Raw genomic sequence first — 26,497 nt, 5'->3', positions numbered from 1 at the left:
GATGTGTGTGTGTGTGTGTGCGTGCGTGCGTGCGTGCGTGCGTGCGTGCGTGCGTGCGTACGTGCGTGCGTGCGTGCGTGCGTGCACGCGTGCGTGCGTGCGTGCGTGCGTGTGTGTGTATTTGTGTGTGTCGAGTGACAAAGGGGATACAATAACAACTTATTTGTCTTATAAATGATTAAATTTACGCAATGATAAAGCATTTTTGCACGTTCTAATGTATCCTGGAAAACAACATTTTATCGAAAAGTATGTATCGCTTCTACCCCGTGGAGGTTATAACAAAGAAGATAATGAAAAACTCTCACACATCTTATTAAAAAAATATGTATTTGAAACACGTGTTAAACAGTGTAATTGTTAAAACTTGATGTATTGCTTAAATATTGCAATTATGTGACTGTGAATATATAATACTTTTAACGTGAAACATATCTTTTGTTATTGGTTTTTCTAACTTTTCTTTTTGGAAAAGTAATTCTGCTAATTTTCGAATACTGTTTACCTAGCCTTGAATATAACAAAACCTGATTATTTTGTAAGCCTTTATTACAGCAAACACACATTCTACAACAAACGAGTACAACAATAAACGGATAAACTTTGTATGGTGCGATTGTAAATGTTAAAATGTACACTTATATTTTCATATACACAACTGCCTTTGCTTAAAGAGCTGTCAGTGAAATGAGCGTTTTTCTTTTTGTAAAAAATATCTTACATATTATCCTTGTGCATCTAAGGCATTTGTAACTGAAGAATGCAATAGCGCAATCTACTTAAAGAAGACATTTATTTATGGGTTGGCTTATTGTAAATATAACTTTATTTGAAAAAGAGAGACACATTATTCTTACTCTTAAATATCGCTGAAATCCAACTATATATCTTACTTAAAATGAATTGGTGAACCATGACCAAAACAAGAACTGCTCGTCGCCATGGTACTCTGTTTTTTTTAGTTTCAATTCATTTGTTCAAGCTGAAAGTTTTGCACAGAAAAAAATGTGCAACACATTAGAGTTGAAGCCTAATATTTAATTGTATTCTTTTAATAGCAACATTTCTTTAGACAAAACAATCAATCAGTGATTCATAATTTATATGACCGATGAATAATAGATCAAACATAAGTTATCACACGTAGAACATTATACATAAATCGACATACATTTACAAGTTACCTTTCATTGTGTTAATTTGAAACGTTAGATACAACACTTTCAGTTCAATGTCATATTCTTTCAAACCCGTTCAAAACCATTTACATAGGATAATGAAGAAATAGTAGGATACCGTAATAAACATATGTGAAACCTCTTAAAAGTATTAGTAATCACACATAAATGTTTAAATAAAGAAGGAACGAAAAAACTGCAATACTATAGCTATAACAATAGTTGAAGTTATATCCGCATATACCGCTTCTATTATACAGCTGTAAAAGTATGTCTTACATTTTAACATCAATTAGTATTACACCTTGACCATAAGTTAGCAATCGGGCCTGTTGTACCAAGCACCTCACAAAGTCAAATATATTTAGCAAAATTTGCAGTGGCTGTGAGGCAATTATATACTATGGTATATGGTTAAACCAAAATCACCTTCTGTACTGTGACAAGCGGTATATTCGGTAGTGTAAAAAGTGCCCCACACTATTAATTAAACAAGGTTATTCAAGATTTACATTTGAACCCTGAGGTTTTGTGAAGCAAACGAAACCTGGCCAGGTATCTACCCAAAAAAATATTCCTGAGGACTGCGTTCCAATGCCATGACTAAAGTTGCAATATATTTATACAAGATGTATGAAAATAATAACAAGGGTTGCAACAATGCTGAAACTCAAAATTCTTATCTATCGAGGTTAACAAGTTTGTCTAAATCTTCTACTATTTTAACGCTGCTTAAAATCACTACAGATAACACCATCAAACGTGTTTGATTAGAACCGCATTGTACTAAAATGGGTCTTAAGACAAATGCGCATTTGCATTCCCACAGTCTGTTGAGGAGCTAACCTGTCCGCTTAAAAGTCACGCAAGTCTTCGTGGTCTTTTTAGCGAATATTATGACTTCTCATCAAAGTATGCGAATTCAGAACCACGAAGTTACACTGTTCGGATATGTCCTAAAACCAATTTTCGCACGACTCGGCTAATTTATCCTGCGAGCAGTCATCTTGAGGTAATTGCAGTAATCGACATACATAACATATAAATGCTTTAAGTGACGTAAAGTTGCTCACTTATATAGTTAAATCCGATAAAATCTATTAAACGATTATTTGAACCATACAATGTTTGTACATGCATACATTTTAACTGACTAAATAGATTTGTTTACAGGCAACACGAACAATTATTTATCAACTGTATCAAAGAAAACAAATACATGTGCATTATAGCAACATTACAATTCCAACTTTAGACACAAACGTATATTTAATACATCAAGTTACGATTGAAACACTTAAAGGCAACACAACACAGACATATGAAAATGGGCATGTAATACAATTGTATAACTTGAATTAAATATAAACAACACACTTACAATAGTTGAGGTATTTACATCTAGCACAATTGTTTTGAAACATATGATGAAAACAATGACCTGAATAAAGAGGTAATAATAACATTAAAATATTTAAGTAATGAAGTTCCGAGCTTATATAAAATTGATGAGATAACTGTACATTATTTTTAATTAAAGTGTGCACTATTTTTAAAATAATGATCGGATGCATCCTTTTTGTTCGATTCGTCACCAGTATTTGCGTCAGTGCCGAGCTTTATAAAGCATGTTTGTAAAATACTACACTAGCTAGGTATTGACAGATAATGGTCTTAATAGGCTCATTCTGGCAAAACTGGATTTAATGCATGTGCGTGTTATTGCCAGTAAGCCTGTGCAGTCCTAAAAGGCTAATCAGGGACGACACTATCCGCCAAAAGTTTTCGTTAAGAAAAGACCTCCTTTGAACGAAAATTGCAATTAAAGTGTTATCTGCCATATCTGATTAACATGTACCGACTGCACAGGCTCATTTTGAATGACACTTAAAGAGAACATGCTTAAAGTCCAGTGCCCCCAGAACGAAGTTCATATAGTTAATTTCAAAAGATCTGGTCAAGAGAACTCGTTCAGAGCGAGTTACATTTTCCTGTAACTATGTATTTTCCTTAAATTGTTTTTGATAACTTAATAAACTTGAAGATGCTGGGCCTTAAGGGCATCCCGTGCCTTTTAAGCTGTGTGATAGAAGGAACTGAACACAATTAAGAAACCTGATGATGTTTCAAAACACGAAAAATATATTGAAAACAAAACGTACAACTTATATCTAGAGAGGGAAAGATAATGCAACATGTCAAAGAATCTAACCTCCATGCAGATATGGTACATATGGTCCAAGTGTGAGGTAAATTGTTAAAGCAGCACACGTGTATTATCAGGTAAGTAACTGTATGTGGAGACTGCATTGAGACTATTAGGCGTGTGCGTTTGGATGAGTGCGAGTTAGCATAAAAGTATTTACAAAACAAGCGCATTAACCCTTTACCACTTAGATACGTATTTTCACGAATGTGTAGTCCCTTAGAAAGTTATATTTAATTTAAGACCTTTCTTTCTAGATTCAAGGTTTTAAGGCTTCATCTCCAAACCTTAGATACTGATGAGCAGCAAACAATTCTGGATGCATGCTGTTTGCATATAGCCATTTTCACTTTGGCTCAGAGTGGGAAAGGGTCAAATTAATTAAACTGGAAGAAACTAAAGGTCGATTATGATGAAAGATAAATACAATTTACAAGTTAGGCTTGCATCCAGAGAAAATTCACGTTTCAAAACTGCAGTTAAACATTATGTTTCTCATTAGGCGCCTGAAGGTTGATTATTTTGATGATTAAAAAAAACATGAAGATCATTAAAATGGTGAAACACCATTTTATAAAGAAAAATAAATTATACAAATAAAATGTGAGGCCCCATTATGATAAATAGTTCATACTATTTCAAATGGTTATTTTTAGTTTACAAGAAGTTCAAGTATATACATCGATAACATTTGACACATCAAACACAGTACTTTAATTATGTTAGATAAACAATGCTTCACCATATCAGAGCAAACACGTGACACATTAATTTGAAAATAAACAAACAATTATTTTGCTTATTTGACCATGAAAATATTTATACGAGTAATAATCAATTTAATACATTTTGAGGTTATTGTAAGTAAGAAATAAATGTTATTACAACTTCTATACTACTTTGCTTACTATATTCAACTGACATCAATGTATCTTGTTTTGGACAATTGAACATTACTTTATAAAATGAATGTGCAACAATGCAAAATGTACGGTTGTGAAATGAGATATCCCTCATTCCAGATCTGCCAAAAATGAACATTAATGTTTGAAAATGTATCATAAACAGGCAAGAATAAGAACAATAAACAAGGAAATACAATTAAAATATTTTACTACATTAAATACAACTACGCGTTATACAGATCCATTAATACTATTTATAAAACCCGAACTGTCAGAATTTCCCTGATAACAAACATCCACAAATGAGGCCACCCAAATACCTGACAAATGGCACGTCAACTACTGAAGCCATCTGGAAACCAATAACCAGAAGGCATTCATCTTTATCAGCATCGGTTTTTGTTTCCAGGAGACCCCATGCGGTGATTGATCGCCAAAGAGCACACTTAAGGCTTTGTCCCTGTGTGAAATTTTGTTGAGGTAGTTAACTTATATTAGTATTGACTATTAACAAACAGTCTTTAATGGAAGAAACCCGTGTTTAGTACGTTCTGTCAAATGTTTTCATAACAACATGAATAACAACTGACAGTCCGGTGCAGAATGCATGCCCGCTTTACAAAAGATTCAAGATATATGTTGAATATCACCAGTCTTGACGTTGTTATGCCAGACTTTCGGAGCGGGGATGCATGTCCTCGTGCATACATTGCACATCATCCGTGTCTGTAATGTCATCATCTGGGTACATACTGAAGCAGTCAATGCTCACAGGAGAGACCTCTATCGAATTCGCTGTCGACGATAACGTACCCGTGTTGACGTTCGTATCGCTGGAACCTTCCAATAGGGTCTTTCTAGATGCGTTTTCCTAGACGGGAATGAAGACATGTGTATAGACGAAGTATCGATCTATGAGCATGTTTAGCAAAATTAATTTTTTAATGAGAATGTATTCAACAAGAAAATTCACGATGTAATAACAGTATGCGAAAAAAAAAGACGTCATAAATTCAGTTCGAGCCTATAGCACTTGGGAGATCGTAAACCCAATGCTAAACAAATCAAAATGATGCCAAAATACATTGATAAGATTTTCATCGGATGCTCAGCAAATCAAAGTGGTAAAATACCATTAAAGCCAGTGTATTTGAATTGTTGTTTTTGCGTCAACAGGTTTAATTGTTCTCATTATCTGATTTTCATTTTCTTTTCATTTTGGTTCAGCCAATTTTGACGACATATCAGCATTAAGCTGTTTGGTCATGTGTTAAACTAAACTAAAATTTAAAAAGTGCTCAAGTTGGCCAAAGTCAATCGGCTGCAACTATTTGTGCTTGCAGATTTATTACGCTCAGCGGCAACTGTGGCTGATTTGTTCCCGAATTGTTTCAAATTATCGACGATTGGCAATAGGGTTGGTGTTATAAAGTAAATAAAAAACATGAAGCAAACAAACACGACAAGGTCGAAAAATTACTAATCCTAAAAATCCCTTGTGACTTTACTATTAAATAAGCTGAAGATCCTTGCTGTTGTAGGTCGGCTATGATTGTTGAGTAAAGACGTGTAGTTATAACAGCTTCAATAATAGAAAAAAAAAACATATTATTCCGTTCTGTTGTCATCCACGAGTGAAATTTCGAACATTTGCAAACTTCATTAGTAGTTTATAAAAAACATCAATGACAATATTCAAGCACAACCACTGGCTCATTATTTATGATTTGTTAAAAGGATAATATTTCAAATAGCTTCAAAACGTATGTGTTATTCTGACCTGCCCGGTCGCCTGTGATTATATGAAATTATATCGATTACACAAACATTCATATGTAAATGAATTATGGAATAACTGATATAGTTACCGAGCAGGAATTATCAGATATCTGCTCAGGGGAATATTCGAGGAGGGTTATGGTTGATAATTTAAAACAACATTTAAAGTATTCGTTTCAAACATAGCACAATGCAATCTACAACATATTAATCATTTATTATGCATTATTCTCAAAATAATGCCTCCCATTGAAATCGCTTGATATGTTTCAAACCGACTTGTGTATTTACACATTTAACATTTATTTACGTATTGTTCATCGCTGCATAGACAAACAATCTTTAGAGCAGATGCCTTTAAAGCTAGCTGTAATGCTTATTTATTCTCACTAATGTATGATTCTATAATGGATTTTGCTTTAAGAATGATTTTTATATTAAGCGTTGTAAAGTGGCAGATTTTGCAAATGATATTTTGATACATCTTAAAAGAAACAAAATCGTGGTTTGGTCGCAACAAACTGAACTGATTCAAAACCTATATACTCTGCCCTTAATTTGCCATTTATGAGTGACAGTAGAAGCTACCAATAGGCTTATGTAATGAGTAGTTGTTTTTGTAAGTCAAGGGCACACACTGGGTCAGATGATTGCATTACGAGATTATAATTGGCAATATATAAAGAATTTACTTTGCTTGGCAGAAGTTATAATCAAATATGGAAAAAATACGTAATTTATTCGCTGTTCGCTCGCCTTAGATAATTTTGCAATAGAATGCCAAGTATCTTGTTATTAATGTGGTGCCATCTTTCACAATTCTGAACGCAGGGTGTTCGCTTATTGATGCACAATACAATGTTGGCCGATTGAAACCTGTTCGGGCTTATGGTTTTGCTTTGGTTGTAGACCCGACCGGCAAATGCACACACAATATTTTACAAATTGTTGAAATATGTAAAATAGTTAAGTTAAAATCATTAAAAATATCTAGCACGGAAGCGAATAATATCGAATGTGCTTATGCGTAAATATAGATTTTGTTACTCATCGAGTAAGCTATTCAAATATTATATTTAACCCATGTCACTGTGGTGATTAAAATGAGCAAGAACGCATTTGAATAAGTCTCTATTGGCCACATGACTACATGTTTCACTGTTACCTGTGATTCGACATCTATATCAGTCAGCATCCGTTCAAGCATAGGAGAATGGGCTGCTGCGTGTCTTGAAAAACGCACCGCCGTTGGTACAATTACCTGACTTGTGAGGCTTTTCGCATCCGCTCTTTGGGCATACAGTCGACTTAAATGCCTGTAAATGACACGCGTAATTCTTTTTAGCACACAAACGTGTACATGGTTATTTCTCGTTTATGTGTTCCGAAAATACTAAATGACTTTAAAAATACAACACTTAAAGGGGCCTTTTCACAGATTTTGGCATTTTTTAACTTATTCATTAAATGCTTTATATTGATAAATGTAAACATTGGATCGTAAAAGCTCCAGTAAAAAATCAAGAATAAAATTAAAAAAAGGAAAAGAACATTGCCTGGAGCAGGTTTCGAACCAGTGACCCCTGGAGTCCTGCCAGAGTCCTGAAGTAAAAACGCTTTAGCCTACTGAGCTATTCCGCCGATTACACATACTTGACGTATTTTATACCTTATATAAGCAATCTTCGTAGTTTCACAAAATTTAACGACAAAAACAGAACTCTCCAAATTATTCAATCGTTTCGCGTTGCAACGCTTTATAATTTTTAGGTTTTAAAATCGCCAAAAGATGCATATAATGGCTATATTAGACCATGGAAAATGTTCAGTATTACTGTTTCCTCACAAATATCATAACTAAAACGAAAATGTGCGAATCTGAAACAACTTTTTTCAATTTTGTCAATTTACCAAAGCGTGAAAAGATCCCTTTAAGCGACGCATGTGTTTGTTAATAAGCGATATAACGGGCAACTTACAAATTGTAAAAATGGGACATAACGTAAAAGAGCACGTAAGTTTAACATAATGTATACACGTTTACATGGCTTGTTTTTTTTTTGTTGGAAAACAAACCACAAGCATAAATGATACAGACTTTAATAATTATATGTGATTTATTGTGTTCATGTTCTTTCTTGTATATACGCAATCATATGGTTTTAAATCTCCTTAATGAATGTTATTCGTTTCATTATATTATTTATTTTTAGGTCAGTAGCTCGGAAAATAAAACAGCCCACAGAAGGTAACGGTAATTTATTTAATCGCTAGTATATAACATCTAGAGAAGCTTTAAATACCGTAATTGCATGCGATGGATGAAACAAAAAATCTAAAATGCCACAACAATACCTGTGTTTGTAGATGACAAATGTGACGCAGACGATGATACAAATGAGTCCCACGCCACAGCCAATCAGAATACCGAGCTTTTGGCGGAAGTCGTCGTTGTTTTCGTCTTTTTCTAAAAATGAACCAATCAAAGAACACATAAGTTTAATACGCGTGAATGCTTTACGGATGTATATAAAATACTGGGAAAATAGTGGGCATATGAGCTTTTCCGATAGAAAAGTTCTTGTGACCTATCACGCCTCGAGATTATTACATTTTAATGAAATATGTATTATAGAGGAAAATCAATAACAAGCATTTTCAAATATTTGATACGAACACATTCAGCTACAAAGAAAAATATAATAGAACAAAATAATGTCTGACCACAAATAATCATGAATAAGATTTTATGAAAACAGTCTAGACTATTTTATACTGTGTCGATCGTTTAGATATAATAAAAATAGAAATGTAAGATCGTAAAACGACGTTCATCTACATGCAAATAAAACGTCCATTAAAACATAGTCATACATGAATTTAAACAGCCTTATCCCATTGTGTGTAGATGATAATGACCATTGCAATATCAAAGGTATGATAAACTAAGGCTTTGATAGTATTTGCACGAGCTATAGTCACCTACCGGTCGCGTTAAGAACGCATAACAATACAAAGTATGCATTACCTTTATATTACCCTTTATCAGAACACTTGTGTAATAGGGTATGTGAATTAAATTGACCCTTTCCATGTAAAAAGCATGAAGAAACAAACACATGCTTGATAATAAAATCCAATGTCAATTTAGTACATCCATAGATAGAAATGCATATATATATATATATAATTTGTATAATACTATTTATATAAACAGTCTATATAAACAGTCTCCTTACATTCGACATGCGAAGTAGTGAAGTTATTCATAATCCCCATACCTATTTTACTACGCAAGCCAAGTTTTATAATAAGATTCTATGTACATTTCAAGATATTGCATCTGAGCCGCATTCTTGGAAATCTGGGCTTTATGCATGTTCACAAAGTGTTGTTCCAGATTATCCTATGCAGTCCGAACAAGCTAATCCGGGACGACACTTTTCGTCTTAACTGGTTTTTCTCTAAGAAGAGACTTCCTTTAAACTTAAAGTGCATAAGTTAATTTTTTACCACACTTTAAGAACATTGATCATGCCCCATATTTCGAGTTCGCGTTATAGATATGTGTCTTGTTCTGAGAAATTTGTGCTTGATGCATGTGTGTAAAGTGTCGTCCCAGATTAGCCTGTGCAGTCCGCACAGGCTAATCAGTGACGACAATTTCCGCTTTAATGGTATTTTTCGTTTAAAGGAAGTCCCTTTTTACCGAAAATCTAGTTTAAGCGGAAAGTGTCGTCCCTGATTAGCCTGTGCGGACTGCACAGGCTAATCTGGGACGACACTTTACGCACATGCATTAAGCCCAGTTTTCTCAGAACAAGACACATATAATAGACAAACTACAACTTACTCCCAGATGGCTGACACTGTCCGCTGAGAGGACATTCTGCGCACGTGTCACAGGGGTGTGTTTTAACGGTAATGCTGAACACCTGAGTTTTTTGGCCCTCGCCGGCGTTAGTGCAGGCCCCGAGTTTAAAGTAATACACTTGGCTGGTAAGGTCCTCCAACACGACCGAAGTAGTGGTAGCTTAATAACAATTACAATAAGATTGATTTGTGGCCGAGCACAAAGAAACGCATAAGATGTCGTTTAAGGCAATACATCAATGTGTATTGGTTTTCTTAATATTTATAGAATTATTCGAAGTAGGGACATGATCGAAGTGCATATACTGTATACATATATATATCCTGACCCTTTAATTTATAATTGAAAAAAAATACAAGTATTCGTACTCATCAAAACCGGATTATCTGACAATGCATAATCAGTATTTGGTTACCGGAATGGCCTGTTTAGACATTATACAACGCAGATTTTTGCAACTAATTTCTTAACACACACACTCTTCTTTATGCTTAGCACATAGTATACAAAGTCTTGCATTCTTATCTTAAGCACATATCATATAAACTCAAACATCTTTTTATTACGTATATAACATATACACCAGTCATCATAATGTTATGTGCATAAGTTATGTATAACATAAAACTTTTCTGGATAATTAAACTCTGAAGTAGGAAAAACTTTTTTTGAATATCCAATACCGTTTTGCTGTATCGATGACCATTTCATGCCTTGTACTGGATTTCCGGGTGTGTAATAGATGATGTAGAAGGTAATAATGCCGTTCTGTTCCCTCGGTGGTCCCCACTGAAGTTTTATCTTACCGGGTGACACATTCTCTGCTAATACGTTTTCAGGCGGTGAAGGAACTGAATTAAAACCGTTTGCATGTTTATGAACATGTTAATTTTCAGTCAGTATTTTCAGTAAAACGATTGGTCAATGTCTTTTGAGTTATTTACTGGGGGAACATATTTGCCATTTTAAGTATTTTAGTGATTTTCAATTACTGCTATATTCACATAAAACTAGTATACTTATCATAAAAGCGTTTACCGCGTTTACCGTATTTTACTTCTTTCTAAATGCGTGTCTCATTTATGCGTTGCTGCTTTATAATTCAATGTCACTATCACATCTGTATTTGTAATAAATAAATTAAAAAATATGCATACTTAAAAATTACTCTTCCAATGGTATTTTTTTATAAACACATCGATAACACCTAAAACTATTTGTATTTGATAGTGTGTTTTTTTCTAAAATCACGTTAAATGCATGCTCTATAATTCGACATTATAAGATATTATTAAATGGCTATTCATAAAACGATTGCACAATCTCAATACTTTCTTTTGTATTTCTGGTCACAAAAACTGCGTTTAAATAATTGCAAATAATTATAATTAATGCAATGAATACCAGTTCAGAGTATACAGTGCACATTTCCTTAGAGCCTCTCTTGCTTTGGTGAACCCATCAGTTGAGTCCATCAGATATAAGCCCCAATATTATTGAACATATCATGATTGCTTCAAAAAAGCCTCCTGGAATAAGCGGCTCCATCTTTATTAGAAGTTTTATTTGAATTGTAAAGGGCATTATACGACACTTTTTCAAATTAAAACTGCTATACAATCCGAGGATGGGAACATGACGCAAACATAAAACACGGCCTACGCTTTGAAAAATCCCAATTAATTAATACCAACTTACAATTTTAAGCCAGAGACAATCAAAAGTACAATCAATTTTTGGTAAATATAAGTATTGAAACAAAAAAATTAGGCTTAAACTGAGTATTTAAAGGAAGACGAACCGAAGAATATTAATGTTTCAACTTACTGACTTATAATAATGAAAAAAATATGTTATAGAAAGCACAGTATAACATCACAATGCGCAATGTACGAACACGGTAACATTTATTTTTATTATCATGAATTAAGCTTTGACAGTAGTTATTGCGTTTGTCGATATCATGGTTATAATATACATTTAAACAACATACGCTTCTGCTCTAATATCTAATATAACACCTCACATAAATGTGTTTCTTCTTTGCGTATATAAACTACACAGGTCTGTTATTTTGAAAAGTACCCGGTAAAGATGCGCGCGTCTAGTCAGCGGGCGCTATTCAGAATAGCGCCTGCTGACTAGATGCGCGCGCATCTAATAGTGCGCGCTAGAATGTTAGTTATTTTGTAACATTTGTGCAAGTTTTACAAGCGTGTGTATCAGAGTTTATTTACAAGTTTTACAATGCAAAGATATTTCTTTATATACTTAGGCAGCTCCAAATTGTATTTGGATCGTAGCCTTCGGCTTCGGTCCATATACTATTTGGGGCTGCCTCGCTGGTCACTATTCTGCCATAGGGCCCCCAGTGACGTTATCTATTTCTTAAATAGCCAACAACAATTTTTAAAGGCCATGGGTTGCCCGCCGAAAATGATCCCTGAGATAGTTCCCGTTATGGACGTACCCCCTTCCATGGTCTGGACTATCATAGGTTTGCTGAACGGCCCGCTGGTCGTGTTAGTATGAGAACGCGCGGAAATGACGTACCAGGTGAACGGCTGTAGGCTCCGGAGAGTTATTGACGTGCCTTTACTGAAATAAACGATGTCATTTATTAAGGATTATGTTATGAACGTGGGTATATAAATGAATAATGCTTGTATCTCATGAAATTGCATTGAAACATATCCATAACCAAAGAAGTCTTTACATGACATGGTTGAAACCGTTTAATCCTTGAACAGAAAGAAATTAATCAGTTCTGTCTGAACTTTTAAACATTTTGTCACTTTTAATTATGTTTCAATTTATATTTCTATTCAAATGACAATGGTCGTTTAGATTACAATAACACTAAAACATCAACAAAATGAAAACATATATTATGGAAACAAACATAGAATTACTAAAGCAAATGTTACAAACGTTGTTATCTCAATTGGAGGATCGAGCGACCCCTGATGTTCATAACGGATCGTATATCTCGTGATGCTCATGGTTGTCATGGGAATATCCCAGAACAGGTCGATAGTGGTGTCGGAGGAGGAGAAGGGTTCGCGAATGATGGGCGGAGGGGGGTCTGGCGTGTCCCCGGGGGCTATTGCCTGGTGCCAAGCGACTACGTGGTCCATTACCTCGTTGCTGGAACTGCGCACGTCGAAATCGATCTGGTAAAACTCTCGGTCAACTGATAGAGATAAAGATTATATTGGTAAAAGCTGGTATTATTTTTCGAATGCTTATTACAAAAAGCAAAAACATGCATACTTGTACTGTAAAAAACAAAAGTTGCCATTCACTCCTTTCGTTCGACAAACAGTCGACACTAATTTTGGCAAAAATCAAACCAGCACTTAGTTTATGTATGCAGTATATTGAGATAATGCCACATGTCTTTAGCGTGTAATACGTAAATTAGAAAATGCGCTAGAAGATAAAACTCACGAAAAGAGGAATAACACTTGTGAGGAAAAAGTTAAAGTGTTTTTCCGTTGAGAGTGGTTTTTTAACTTATGTTTTTTCTTGCAACTGAGTGAATTTCAAATGTTTTTATCGAAGATTAAGTGTGCTTCGATAAAAAAAACGCGTCGCCAAGAAAGATCAACATTAATCGTTACCTAAACCGTTCACGAGAACGTCGCGGGTCTCCAACAGAAGGGTGAACTCCTGCACCGGACCCACGTTAATCAACGGCTGCACCAATACACGGTAGCCCGCCATGCCGGAGACGTTAATTTGCGACCAGCTCAGTTGCACGGCACTCGAGTTTACGGCATTAACTTTAAGGACAATGTCCGAGGATTCTAAAGAAAAAGAAATTGTTAAAGATTATGTAAACAAAATTCAGGCGAACAGAAATAAAAACGTGACGTGCATTCGATTTGATATACATGTAAACAGTACTGCGGGATATGAATTACTTCCACAATACAAACGAGTATAATTGAAATTACTTACCAATTGCAGAAATATGCATATTTTCATTCGTAAAATTCAAGTGTGTAGTTAATTGTGAATAAATAAAACACGCTGAATAATTCAACATTCAAGCGTTACCATGACACTGATTTGGCCTAACTGGCGTAGGCCTTCAAGTAATCAACTCAATGCGACCTTGACATTGAGTTACCTGACTGGCTATGTCCCTATTGATGGACTAAATGAGCACAACATTTGAGCCGCGTTTAATGGAAATTACTCAAAAGTATGAGATACGGTGATCCATAAAGATAAATTTTAAGTGTGACCTTGTGGCGATTTGAAAGGCCTTCATTTGCACGTTGTCTCAATTTCCTGTTTAATGATTTAAACTTAAAGTTTGATCGTGTTCTAATTCGAAAGGTCTTTTTTATTTGTTGTTGTTGTTTTTTTGCACAGTGTCTCACTTTCGTTCTTAAAAAAGTTGAACTTAAAGTGTGGTATTGTGCTAGTTTGAAAATTCTTTGTCTGTTGCACAGTGTCTCAATTTCCGTAACAATTAAACGCTTCGAATGGCATAGAAACTCTGGAGCAGACGCAAACATGTTATAGAAGGATATTCGGTCGTTCAAATGGGAATACGAAGGACATTCAGTTCATACCCTTTCTCATCGCGGTTGCCTGGTAGTTAGCCATGATATTGTACAATATTACCAACTCACCATTTTTTGTTGATTTAGCAGTCCTGTATGATTTCCATGCATGCTCGTATACCGGCATGCAGTTCTCGCCGACTTCCGGAAACCCTGCCGAGGTCCCGGCCAGAACCAGAATGGAATACTCGTGGTCGGGCTCAAGTCCTGAAAAACGTTTGTTCGCACAAATACCCACGTGATAACAATTTGGTTGAAATAAATTTTAATTCGTGAACATCGATCTACATGTAAAACGCATACTAGTTAGTAGTTACATATACCCACTGATTAGAAACAAAGATAACATTGTATCCATAAATAATTTTGTCCATGCAGTTATTATTAATGGTATATGAAGTTACAAATGTTCCAATTAATCAAAGTGAAACAATCCTTACCTAGTTTGATGACAATTGTGTGTGATCAATGTGTTTCAATGTGATCTCTAGAGTGAAAGCAGTATTTCATTCAAATAGACGCATTGGCTTCGCGTTTGAACCCAAATCACCCAGTTAAGAACTTGTCCGAGACATTATTGAGACCAGTGTCCTGACCACGTTTTATGAAGATAAGGTTATACATATGAACTGTAGATTAAACAAGCTGATTCTTCAGTTTATCTTAAAAAACATGGTAGTTGATCCCACTTTAAACAGTTTTCGATTCAACAGATAAATTATTTGTTCGCGTCTTAAACAGCTGCTAGCTTTACAATTTGACCTACGGACCTGATTGTTTACACCATTATACGCGATTTCTTACTCGGCCAAGATATCCAGGGGTGAAAGTGTTCCACATAGTTTTATTAAGACTGAAAAGCAAATGTGAAAAAGGGAATGTTATCAAGCTTTTTAGTCGATCTGACATTGTGACCTACTTTCGACACCACATACAACGACAAAGCTATCTTTCGATCAACTTTTTAAGTGAGTTTCGTGAAAAAATGCGAGAATTTTGCAAGAAATGTGACATTTAGCGAATTAGCGACGAAAACGTCTACAAAAACACGACGCGCAAGACACGGCGGCCTACAGATGATCATAAAAGCTCATCGTGTTGCACTCAGCATAGCTTCTTAATTTACCTGTTACAAGATATTCGTAAGTATTGGATGGAAATATTTTGACTGTCATCATTTTTTCTTTGACGCCATAGCACAGCTTGTATCTTGTGATGACACCCATCCGTTGATCCTCCGGCAGTTCAGACCATTTGACCCGAAAACTGGTTGCTGAATCGTGGGATATCTCAACATCCGGGATGCTAGTTGGAACTTTACACAAATAAAGGTATCATTTTTTCATCGAATGCTTATGAACAAGCCTAGCAATCTACTACAAATCCTGTTTAATATTGCTGCAAGAAAAAAATGTCGCGTTCAACACAAGTCAACGAGAAAGTCCATTTCCGATTAAAACTTACACGCGATGAGACAAATCATACCTTAAATGAAGATTCTTAATGTTAAACATTAGCATGAATGTATACATTGAAAAAGTATTATCAAAATTAATTAATAAAATGTAACAAAACGTCCGTACCGTCTTCGAGAGTCCTTGTCATGACCGATTGCGAGTGAGGCCCGGCCCCTTTTGCGTTAAAGGCCTGAACGGCGAAGGCATACTGCGTGAACGGAAGTAGACCCTCCACCTTTGTACTCGTCGTGACCGCGGTCTCGATATGGTACGCCATCAAGTGCTGGCAATGCCCAGGGCAGTCGGTTTCTTTTGTGTGGATTTTTAAATAAATGTTGTTGATTATATTGTCATACGCTTTTTATAATGATTCGTTGTTATTGTTGTGTTTTGTTGTTGTTGTTTTTCGGCAAGGTCGAACTGTTTCTTTTATAAGGTTTAATGGGGAAACAGCTCGGAATTTGGATGTTCATGGAAAGTTTTTTTCAGAGGAGGAAAACATTATAACTCGTACTTCAGTCGTTCATTAATGTGTTTTTCTGAGGGACGACATTATAACTTTCAATGTCGACACTGTACTCAAAAGCCGCTTTAGTATTACTCAGTTTACATCTTATATATCATATAATAACACTTACATGAATTGGTTATAATACAACGGAATAATATTTGTAAGACATTTGTGATATTAAAATGCTGATACAATTATTAGAAAATAATAAACCAAAGTTTAGCGATAAACACATCTATATTTTGCAGTCAGCACAGGCTAATCAGGGACGACACATTCCGCCTTAATAGGATTTTTGCTTAGAAGAGGTTTCATTTTAACGAAAAATGTCATAAAAGCGAAAAGTGTCGTCCCTGATTAGCCTGTGCGGATTGCACAGGCTAATCTGGGACGACACTTTACGCACAGTCATTATGCCCAGTTTTCTCAGAACGCGACTCAATTATGCTCGCACCTGGGACTGTTCTGTAGCTCCAGGTATATGCAACGATGGGAAACAAGTCCGGATATGGCGCAGCTTCCCACTTCAGGGATACTGTGGTCGATGTCCGTGCAACGACTGTCAAGTTCCTTACAGTACCCGGAGTGTTGGCTGTGGAAAAGAGTGAAACACGGTTCGTTGGATAAAAATGTGGTTTTCGCAACAAAATTATTATTGCTTTTCGAAACTTAAGTATGTAACGAATTTATATTTGGTAACAAATCTTTACTAAATTTTTTTTACTTTTTTTTTTCAGAATAACGTGATTTCCGCCGTTGGTGTTATACTAAAGTTCGATAATGAACAATGAAAATGCCATAGCAATAAAAAAAGATGGTTATTATACAAAACTTAAAACGTTATTATAAAAATGTTAAAACTATTATATGTGTGACACCGTAATCCCGATTCAAAACTTATTTGGTACGAATGTCTCTTGAGTGATCCTTTTCTAAGGTTATTGTTGATCCGGTATAAATGACCACCAATGAACTGGACTCGTTTTCCTAATTCTTTGTTCAAATGTTTTAAAGATTGATATGGTTTCCCTATTTAATAGCATATAATGGTATTAAGTAAATTCAAATTCAAACGTACGTTGTCTTCGAAAGTCGATCCACGTAACCGTCATTGCGATACCGGCACTGTTGTTGGCAATGCACTGATAGTAGCCAGCGTCGTCTGTCAATCCATACAACCAGATCGTATCTTGTAGCTATGGATACGCATCGGAAACAAGATAGATAAATAGATCTATGTGAAGATAACTTACAATATAAAAATGTTTATTATTGAGAAAATACCCAGGTTTATAAGATTATCGATATGTAATGCATGCACATTTTTTGTAAAACAAATTATATGTATTTAACTAGGGCATCAACCGTCTTATATTAATTAACCAATTAATTTCATTAATCAAATAAATGAACCAAACAATCACCATGGAGTACCACACTGAACAATGTATATTTTGGCAAGAATGTCACAACAGTTTAGAATATAACGGCGATACCTCGTGACCAAGTGTGTGAAGTGTGTGGTAAAGTCGGAGACCATTTTTGAACCACATGATTTCAGGTTCGGGGTAGCCACGTGCTTCGCACACGAGTGACTGCCTCTGGGAGAGTACCTGGGTTTGCGATGTTTGGGGGCGCTTCACAAAGACTGGAGGAACTGAAAAATAACGTAGGTTTCATAAACGCAAATATAAGGTATCCCTTTTAAGTCAAACAGAGTATCCAAAAACTTCCGTTTTATATAGGGTCATTTGATACTCAAATGGTCTCGTCAATGTGCACATAAAGCTAAAAGGCAATTTCTTCAATGGTCTTTATGGTTGTTTCTTGTAGAAGATGGGTCTACTAAGCATCGGTTGGTGTAGAGTCAAAGTGCGATTGGTTATTTTATTGATTGCGGTTATGACGGAAAATTCACGGATGATAAAAGTGAAGTTTCTTGCTCTGAAGAACTCTCGCCTCCGAAAATGACAGGAAAAAATATAAGCGGCGTCATGCAGAAATGGGTTTTATAACATATGCGGCCAGAGCAGCTACAGCCTGTGCAGCCACAGCGTAGATTCTGATAAGACTGCGCGATGTGACAGGCATGGCTGGAGCCACGCTGGCCACATATGACATGAGACCCATTTTCATATGACTCGGACAATATTGACAGTGTTCGAATTTCGATAAATATGTAATAACCTTTGCTTAGCAGAATTTTATAACAAAGGTTTACTGAAACCTTACATGTTAAACACATATAAAAACAATACCACGCAGAGAAGCTTATAGCATCTTCGTAGTTAAAGTGTTGGTTCTAAATTAATTGTTTATGCAATCGGCTAAGAATTTAATATAGTAGTATATGTAAGTAGTAGAAGTAGTAGTAGTAGTAGTAGTAGTAGTAGTAGTAGTAGGTAGTAGTAGTAGTGTAGTAGTAGTAGTATAGTAGTAGTAAGTAGTAGAGTAGAAGTAGTAGGCGTCGTAGTAGCTTGTAGTAGTAAGTGAGTAGTAGTAGTCAGTAGTAGTAGTAGTAGTAAGTAGTAGTAGTAAGTAGTAGTAGTAGTAGGTTAGTCCGTAATAGTAGTAGTAGGTAGTAGTTGTAGTAGTAGTAGTAGTAGGTAGTCGTAGGTAGTCGTAGTAGTTAAGTAGTAGTAGTATCAGTGTTAGTAGTAGTAGTAGAAGAAGTAGTAGACGTAGTAGTAGTAATCAGTAGTAGTAGTCGTTAAGTAGTAGTAGTAGTAGTAGTAGTAGTAGTAGTAGTGTATAGTGTAGTTAGTAGCCGTAGTAGTAGTAGTAGTAGTAGTAGTAGTAGTAGTAGTAGTAGTAGTAGTAGTAGTAGTAGTAGTAGTAGTAGTAGTAGTAGTAGCAAAGTAGTAGTAGTAGTAGTAGTAGTAGCAGTAGTAGTAGTAGTAGTAGTAGTAGTAGTAGTAGTAGTAGTAGTGGTAGTAGTAGTAGTGGTAGTAGTAGTAGTAGTAGTAGTAGTAGTAGTAGTAGTAGTAGTAGTAGTAGTAGTAGTAGTAGTAGTAGTAGTAGTGGTATTAGTAGTCGTGGTAGTAGTAGTAGTAGTAGTAGTAGTAGTAGTAGCCGTAGTAGTAGTAGTCGTAGTAGCCGTCGTAGTAGTAGCCGTAGTAGTAGTAGTAGTAGTAGTCGTAGTAGTAGCCGTAGTCCTAGCCGTAGTAGTCCTCGTCGTCGTAGTCCTAGTCGTAGTAGTCGTCGTAGTCGTAGTCGTAGTCGTAGTAGTAGTAGTAGTCGTGTAGTAGTAGTAGTCGTCGTAGCAGTTAGCGTAGCAGTAGAGTAGTAGTAGTAGTAGTAGTAGTAGTAGTAGTAGGACGTAGTAGTAGTAGTAGTAGTAGTAGTAGTAGTAGTAGCAGTAGTTAGTAGTAGTAGTAGTAGTTTAGTAGCAGTAGTTCCTACCCAGACCTTTCGAGTGTGTAATGGCGCACTATGTCGGCACCATCCGCGTGCTTCACCGGTGCACGTATACCCGCCGGCGTCTGACTCCATCACTTGACTAATCACGAGGTTTGAATTGCCGACCTTGAGAAGACGGCCGTTAGAGGGGGTCTTGATTTCGCCGGTTGCTAAAGAGATAAGAATAGTATCTTTTTTTCATAATAAAACTAGATTTATGAATAAAACCAACGCGTGTTCGTTTTATTTGTGTGCCACTTCTCTTTTCGAAAGATAGTTTAAATTAAAAAAAATGTGACGTTTTGCTAGAAAGCTTTAACTGAACCAAATTTTGAAATATTATGGTTAAAATTAAATGTTGTGAAATATGTAACCCTTTTTACAAAAAAGAGAATTCATAAATGTGTTACGTTATATGCATGATTTGTAAACAATTCATGTTTAGTTTTAAGATAAAGTAGATTTAATAGATACACTATAAGTCGTTATCAGTATCTTTGCATCGCATTAATGTCTCATTCACACACAGCATCGGGGAAACATCGGTGACCCTATTTTGATTAACAACTTTATTTAAGTCCTGAACTATTGCAAGTAGCAAGCACATACTGGTGTAATTCCAATATAGTTTGATGTCACGTCCGCCCTCGACGAGACACTCCATAACGGCCGTCGTGTCCAGTCTGGCTCGCACCGTCTGGGGAGCAGTCAGCAGTATAGGGGAGATACGGGGGACACCTGAAATATGGTACTTCCGTTAACAACAGGTAACCAATGGCAACACACTCTTACAAACTCTCTGCACTCGAGTACTCGGGTTATACCACATCAGATTTGTAATGCCGGAAACGAAATTGATTTTAATTAAAACGATAAACGGTAGTGTATCGGACATTTAAATACGTTAAAGTGCTAGACAATCTCTTATTTTTAATTCTAAATTAATTTATGTTTACACAAGAGGGCCATGATGGCCCTGCATCGCTCACCTGCCTAACCTTGCAACATCAACTTAAATTATATCAGACTATGGCTAGCTATATCATGAAGTATAAATGGGCCAAATTTCAGGACCATAAGATATTAGTATGTTAGGTAATATCAAAAAATAAAGTTGCACAAGTGGTCAAAAATTGAAGGTCACCAAAGTGCATATGTTCATTTTTAGGAATTGAGTTGAATTATAGATAATCCCAACCCAGATTTAATCCAGATAAACTTTCCGACTAAATTTCATTTAGATCTGATAAACTGTGACCTCTATTGTCTACAGGAAGTTTTACTATGATTTGACCAGATGACCTACTTTATGATCTCAGATGACCCATATACAATCCCAAGCCAATTTCATCAATTAATACATTCTGACAAAATTTCATTAAGACATGATGAAAACTGTGACCTCTTTCATCTGCACAAGGTTTTACTAGAATTGGCCCGATGACCTAATTTTTGACCCCAGATGACCCAAATCCCAACCCAGATTCATCAAGATAAACATTCTGACAAAATTTCATAAAAATTGGATGAAAACTGTGACCTCTACTGTCTACACAAACAAATTGTTGACGGACGCACGCACGCACGACGGACGCCGGACATCACACGATCATATAAGCTCACCGTGTCACTTCGTTACATGTGAGCTAAAAATGTTACCGCACTTTACTCTTGTTTTGAAAATATGTTTTGATAACAAAATCACAAGCTTTATCAGTATGGCAATTGTATTGAAACATTTTTAACGCTACGTTGGCTTTAAAAGCAACATGAATTCTGTCATCTTACAATGTCCTACAGCACTGTAAGGCATGTATTTCATATATGTTTAGATTACAAATACTATCATTATAGGCTTTAAATACCGTATTAACGCGGACCTTAACATAACACCACCCATCATCAATCGTGTACAAGCAATCAGCAATTAACATACATACATGTATTCAACAAAAAACGAAGGAAAGTACCACTACAAACGAAATGTGAACTCTCCCAATCTTCGCAGTATAGGACTCAAATGGTAACCGCGCGTGCATACCTGGTTGAACATTGAGCAAGGCACTGATTTCTTCAAACTCTGTACCACGTGAGGGATGAAACACCTGACACGTGTACTTTCCCGCGTCAGCGCGAGTTACGTTGTGGATCTGAAGAATGCCCGCGATTGAAGTAATCCTGAAACATGCATGACGTCTTATCACAAGCTATACCCTATTCACGTGTTTATTACTATTATACTTTCGGTCAAGATAACATTTTGGCTACATAGGCTGTGGCTGACCAATCGCATGACGCTAATTTGTTTAAGTTGCGTCGTCAACATGAAACGAAATAACGCTAGTAACGCCAGTAAATATCTTCTTATGTCACTCTTGATGATTACAAACTGAAACTATGAATTGTACTCAAAAAGAAGAATATCACTCTTTACATAGAAAAAAGTTTAAAACAAAAATGCTTTTTTCATAATAGGTTATGCTTAATCGACTTTTGTAATGTTATTTCTTCAAGCTGTGAAAGAGTCCATTTACATTACTATTCATGAATGAACGATCGGTTAACATTTCAAAATGAACTTTAATGGTGGTACTTGACGTGCTTGACTTTGATTGTCACGTGTTGACCTCAAGGGGTGAGAGGCGGCATTCAAAATGAAGCACGATATTTAAAGTAAAGAAAATATCGCGCAAAATACTAGATTACTTATTCGCCAATGATGTAAATATGGCATTTACTTTCCAGTACATGGAAAGAGTAAAACTAGTGAAACAATTAGTGAAAATAACGACTTCTTTCTTTTATAAATTATTTATCATAGTAGCTTATTGTGAAAACTTTAAATATCTTAAAGCTTTTTAGTTATTCATAATATACGGAAATATGATCCTTTCACGCTAAACGCAAGAGCGAATAACTAGGTGTATGCCACAATTCCTTATGCCACTGATAAATCAGAACATGGTGCACATGGCGAGATATGTAGAGTCTCATTAAGAGATAGGTTCAGCGGTGCCTTGAAATCGGAGACATTACTAAAGTTTCTAATTGCAAGAAAGAACTTGACCTTGTCAGAGTGTATTAGTGACAAAATCATAGGCCTAGAAAAATGTTTGCTCGCAAAACAACCGTTTAAGCGTATTAAGTGGTTTATCAAACTAGGCTCGCAACCTGCTTCACGCTCAGTGCTTTTTTATTGTATAGTTAACCCATGTATGCATAAATTGGATCAATTTATTTTCAAAATTAGGGATGTCTAGCATATTTATTTCTATATTTTATAATATTTCTTTCAGAAATTCCTTTAAGCAAACAGCGCAGACCCTGATGAGACGCCGCATCATGCGGCGTCTCATCTGGGTCTACGCTGTTTGCCAAGGCCGTTTTTCTAGACGCTAGGCAAAAATGGGTTAAAACAAAAGTGGCAGGGTAAAAATGGTGCGGTTTTGCCTTATTATGTTTGTAACGGAGCTAGATATTATTTTAAAACTCAATTAAATAGTTTTAAGCTCGGTATTCTAAGTATTGCCTTATATATTGAAAAAAGATCAGGCAGTAACCTGTTATTCTCTATTTATCAATCTTTTCAACTTGTCTTAATATCAAATGTCCCCCTCAACAGTGTCCTGATCTTTAACTGAGGTAACGCCACTTTATGTGTTCAATTTCTGTGCGCTGGTGTGCGTGTTTTTTTTTTCTGTGTAAATAAACAAAAGGAAAAAATCGCAAACATATGGCTTTTAAGCGTGAGACATAAATGCATATCTACGAAAGGAGACATAAACATTTATGAAGGTTTATAAAAATAACTGATAAGAAAACAACAATTATATATTTGTTGCTCGTGTTACAAAACCATTTTTCCGCAAGTAAAATTAATCTTTTTAAAGAATTAAAAATAATTAACACAGGAAACTTTCAAGGAATATATTTCATCTCATTAGAGATCTGCTATCGGCTATTGGTAAATGTATATAAGAACAGCGTGTATCTGTGAACGGTTTTGAAAGTCAATTTGTCACCGTCGACGCCTCCAGCACCGCGCTGTTACAAAATATCTGAATGGTTCAGTGGCAGTTCAAACTATTTGGTGTTATGTATATTTTATTTTTTTCATTTGTTTTACCGAATGCGTTTCGAAAATCTGTCATCGTTACCCAAAACATAGAAATGTTTTATGAAGTCATTTTGTTGATTACTATGATGTTTTTTTTATATTTAAAACATGCAACGTTATCAAATTATAAGGTGAAAAATGATCTTTGTTTCGAACAATCATTGCCAGTTTGAGCCATATGCACACGGAATTCACATACCCGTTTTATTTTTTTGGGGCGCGGACAGTATACGGGTACCGTCAGAGTTTGATTATTGTAATACCTGAGGTCAGTTGAGGGGATGTGTGTTCCATCTGGGTGTTTCCAAGCAAAACACGTGAGGTGAATTCTCATCTATGGTCGACGTGCACACAAATCTAGCAATGCCACTTTCGGTGACGTTAGCAGATTCTGGTGATATTGTGACATAGGACTCTGGAATAAAACATGTCTAACTGAAGTTAACCCTTACGGAGTAATATGTTTTATAATTTGTTTACTATGTTCACTCTACTAAATTATATAAGAACTCATAAAGTTGATGGCCATTGTGACTGTGGTAGTGGTGTTTGCTCTCGCGTTTTGGTGTGTGCACTAATATAAGCCAACATAATACAATAATTAATTTAACTTTATAGTTAATATTTATGACGGATACACCTAACAAGTCGCAAAAATATATACCGATGGAAAGGTTAAAATCTATTAAAGCGGGTATATACGATTTTTATATGTGTTTAATTGTAATATATTGATAGAATATGTTACAATTACACAAAATAGGCAAGAAAAATTATATATTTAAGTCGAATTTCATAAAATGCAGCAAAGACAATTTAGCGGCCAAAGCCGATTGTGACGTACATATTTTCCTACAATAAACCGAAGCATTCGTCTTTGTATTAGGATTGGAGTTAGTGTTCGTGAGTCGTACGAATAGATTTCGTTGCAGGAATTCAAATAAACCGTTAAACTAAGTTTAGATTCACATCGTACATGTAATGATATACATGCTGGCGAATTCGGCTGTACAGCCGTTTTCAATTCAGAATTAAATATCTGGCTTATTTCGCATTTTTCGACACATGTTCTTCGTAACTTTTATTTTAATTATATTGAAATATATATAATACGTTTTTTACACATTTTATATAAATTCATAAATATTTGACAAAATCGTATATACCCGCTTTAAAAACAAGAGAAACTTACACTCTTCAATAAAGTCGTTATTGACGCAAGTATTTTAGAAGTTCTATTACACGTTTACGTTCTTAAATACGAGCATTGACATTGAACTGTGATCTTTGCCTTTGGCCAAGGGACTAAGTGTCGGCCTGTTCAAATCCGTTGAAGTCCGTTTTAACTTTAAACAATATTCTAAAAGTCCTTATTATGCTGATACTTTGTTTTGGACCGTAGACGTTGAATTGAGACTTTTAAACGCAATCGGCCACTTCTGCTTAGTAACCTTGACCATCCACACATACTTGAAAAAGTACGCTCTTGACAAAGTATTAGTTGGGTTTAAAAGGTTTTTTTTCACAGATTTTGGCATGTTTTGAAGTTAGGTCCTTAAATGCTTATATTGATAAATGTAAACATTAAATTTTAAAAGTCCAGTAAAAATCAAAAATAAAATTTAAAAAGGAAAAAAAACTGGACCGCAGCAGGGCTCGAACTTATGGAACCCCAGGAATCCTGAAGTAAAACGCAATGCCAACTGAGACTATCCTGCCAAGCACACATAATATGCGTATTTTATACGTTATATAAGCAATCTTCGTTGTTTCACAAATTTAAACGACAACAACAGAACTCTCCAATTATTCAATCGTTTCGCGTTGCAACGCTTTATACTTTTTAGGTTTTTAAATCGTCAAAAGATGCATATAATGGCTATATTAGACCATGGCAAATGTTCAGTAATACTGTTTCCTCACATATATCATAACTAAACCGAAAATTTGCGAATCTGAAACAACTTTTTTTCAATTTTGTCAATTAACCAAACCGTGAAAAGATCCCTTTTAAACTATCTGACTTTTATAATAAACGGTGACTTTTCCTTTTGACCGTAGGACATTTTTCGTTCGTTACCAAGTTAAACAAGCAAATTCATTGAATTGATATCCCCCGCCAATATGCTTGTGGACACAAAAGTGTTATATTTGACACTCAGCTAAAAGCATTTTTTTAAATACAAAGGACCATAACTCCGTTATTACAGATGGTGTACAATGCCACTTGGCGTTCATCATCCTCTTATCAATATATATACTCAAAGAAATCCGCCAAAGCACTTCCAAGATATGGCTCCGGACACAAAAATGCCGGCCGGCCGGACGGACGGACGGAAAGACGAAAGGACGGAAAGACGGACGGACGGGAGGACGGACAACGCCAAAACAACAATATCCCTCCGCCTATTGGCGGGGATAAAAATGTATGCTTTTGATTTCTGATGTTTGGCTTTTGACATTAAATTGTGACCTTCACTAGGAATAGTTTTAA

At 35.5% G+C, this 26,497-nt stretch overlaps 1 protein-coding gene across 2 annotated transcripts in view; it reads right to left on the bottom strand.

Moving 5' to 3' along the window:
* Nucleotides 1-531: 531 nt before the first annotated feature.
* Nucleotides 532-26,497, bottom strand: part of LOC127877489 (protogenin-like) — a 323,646-nt gene continuing 297,680 nt past the window's right edge. The window contains exons 7-20 of one of the 2 annotated variants that reach the window (XM_052423421.1): nt 17,984-18,144; nt 17,566-17,683; nt 16,942-17,079; nt 16,103-16,285; nt 15,646-15,834; nt 14,589-14,726; nt 13,566-13,751; nt 12,874-13,135; nt 12,413-12,540; nt 10,626-10,793; nt 9,922-10,101; nt 8,424-8,535; nt 7,234-7,384; nt 532-5,160 (exon numbers count right to left, since the gene is read on the bottom strand). In XM_052423421.1, coding sequence (XP_052279381.1) covers nt 4,954-5,160; nt 7,234-7,384; nt 8,424-8,535; nt 9,922-10,101; nt 10,626-10,793; nt 12,413-12,540; nt 12,874-13,135; nt 13,566-13,751; nt 14,589-14,726; nt 15,646-15,834; nt 16,103-16,285; nt 16,942-17,079; nt 17,566-17,683; nt 17,984-18,144 — 2,321 coding nt within the window. In that variant the 3' untranslated portion in view covers nt 532-4,953. The remainder of the gene's footprint in view (nt 5,161-7,233; nt 7,385-8,423; nt 8,536-9,921; nt 10,102-10,625; nt 10,794-12,412; nt 12,541-12,873; nt 13,136-13,565; nt 13,752-14,588; nt 14,727-15,645; nt 15,835-16,102; nt 16,286-16,941; nt 17,080-17,565; nt 17,684-17,983; nt 18,145-26,497) is intronic. The other variant, XM_052423422.1, reaches the window with a different exon arrangement.

This window comes from Dreissena polymorpha, chromosome 4, assembly GCF_020536995.1.
Source record: "Dreissena polymorpha isolate Duluth1 chromosome 4, UMN_Dpol_1.0, whole genome shotgun sequence".
Lineage (NCBI taxonomy): Eukaryota > Metazoa > Mollusca > Bivalvia > Myida > Dreissenidae > Dreissena > Dreissena polymorpha.
The sequence above is the reverse complement of the archived record's forward strand: the minus strand, read 5'-3'. Positions and strand labels throughout refer to the sequence as shown.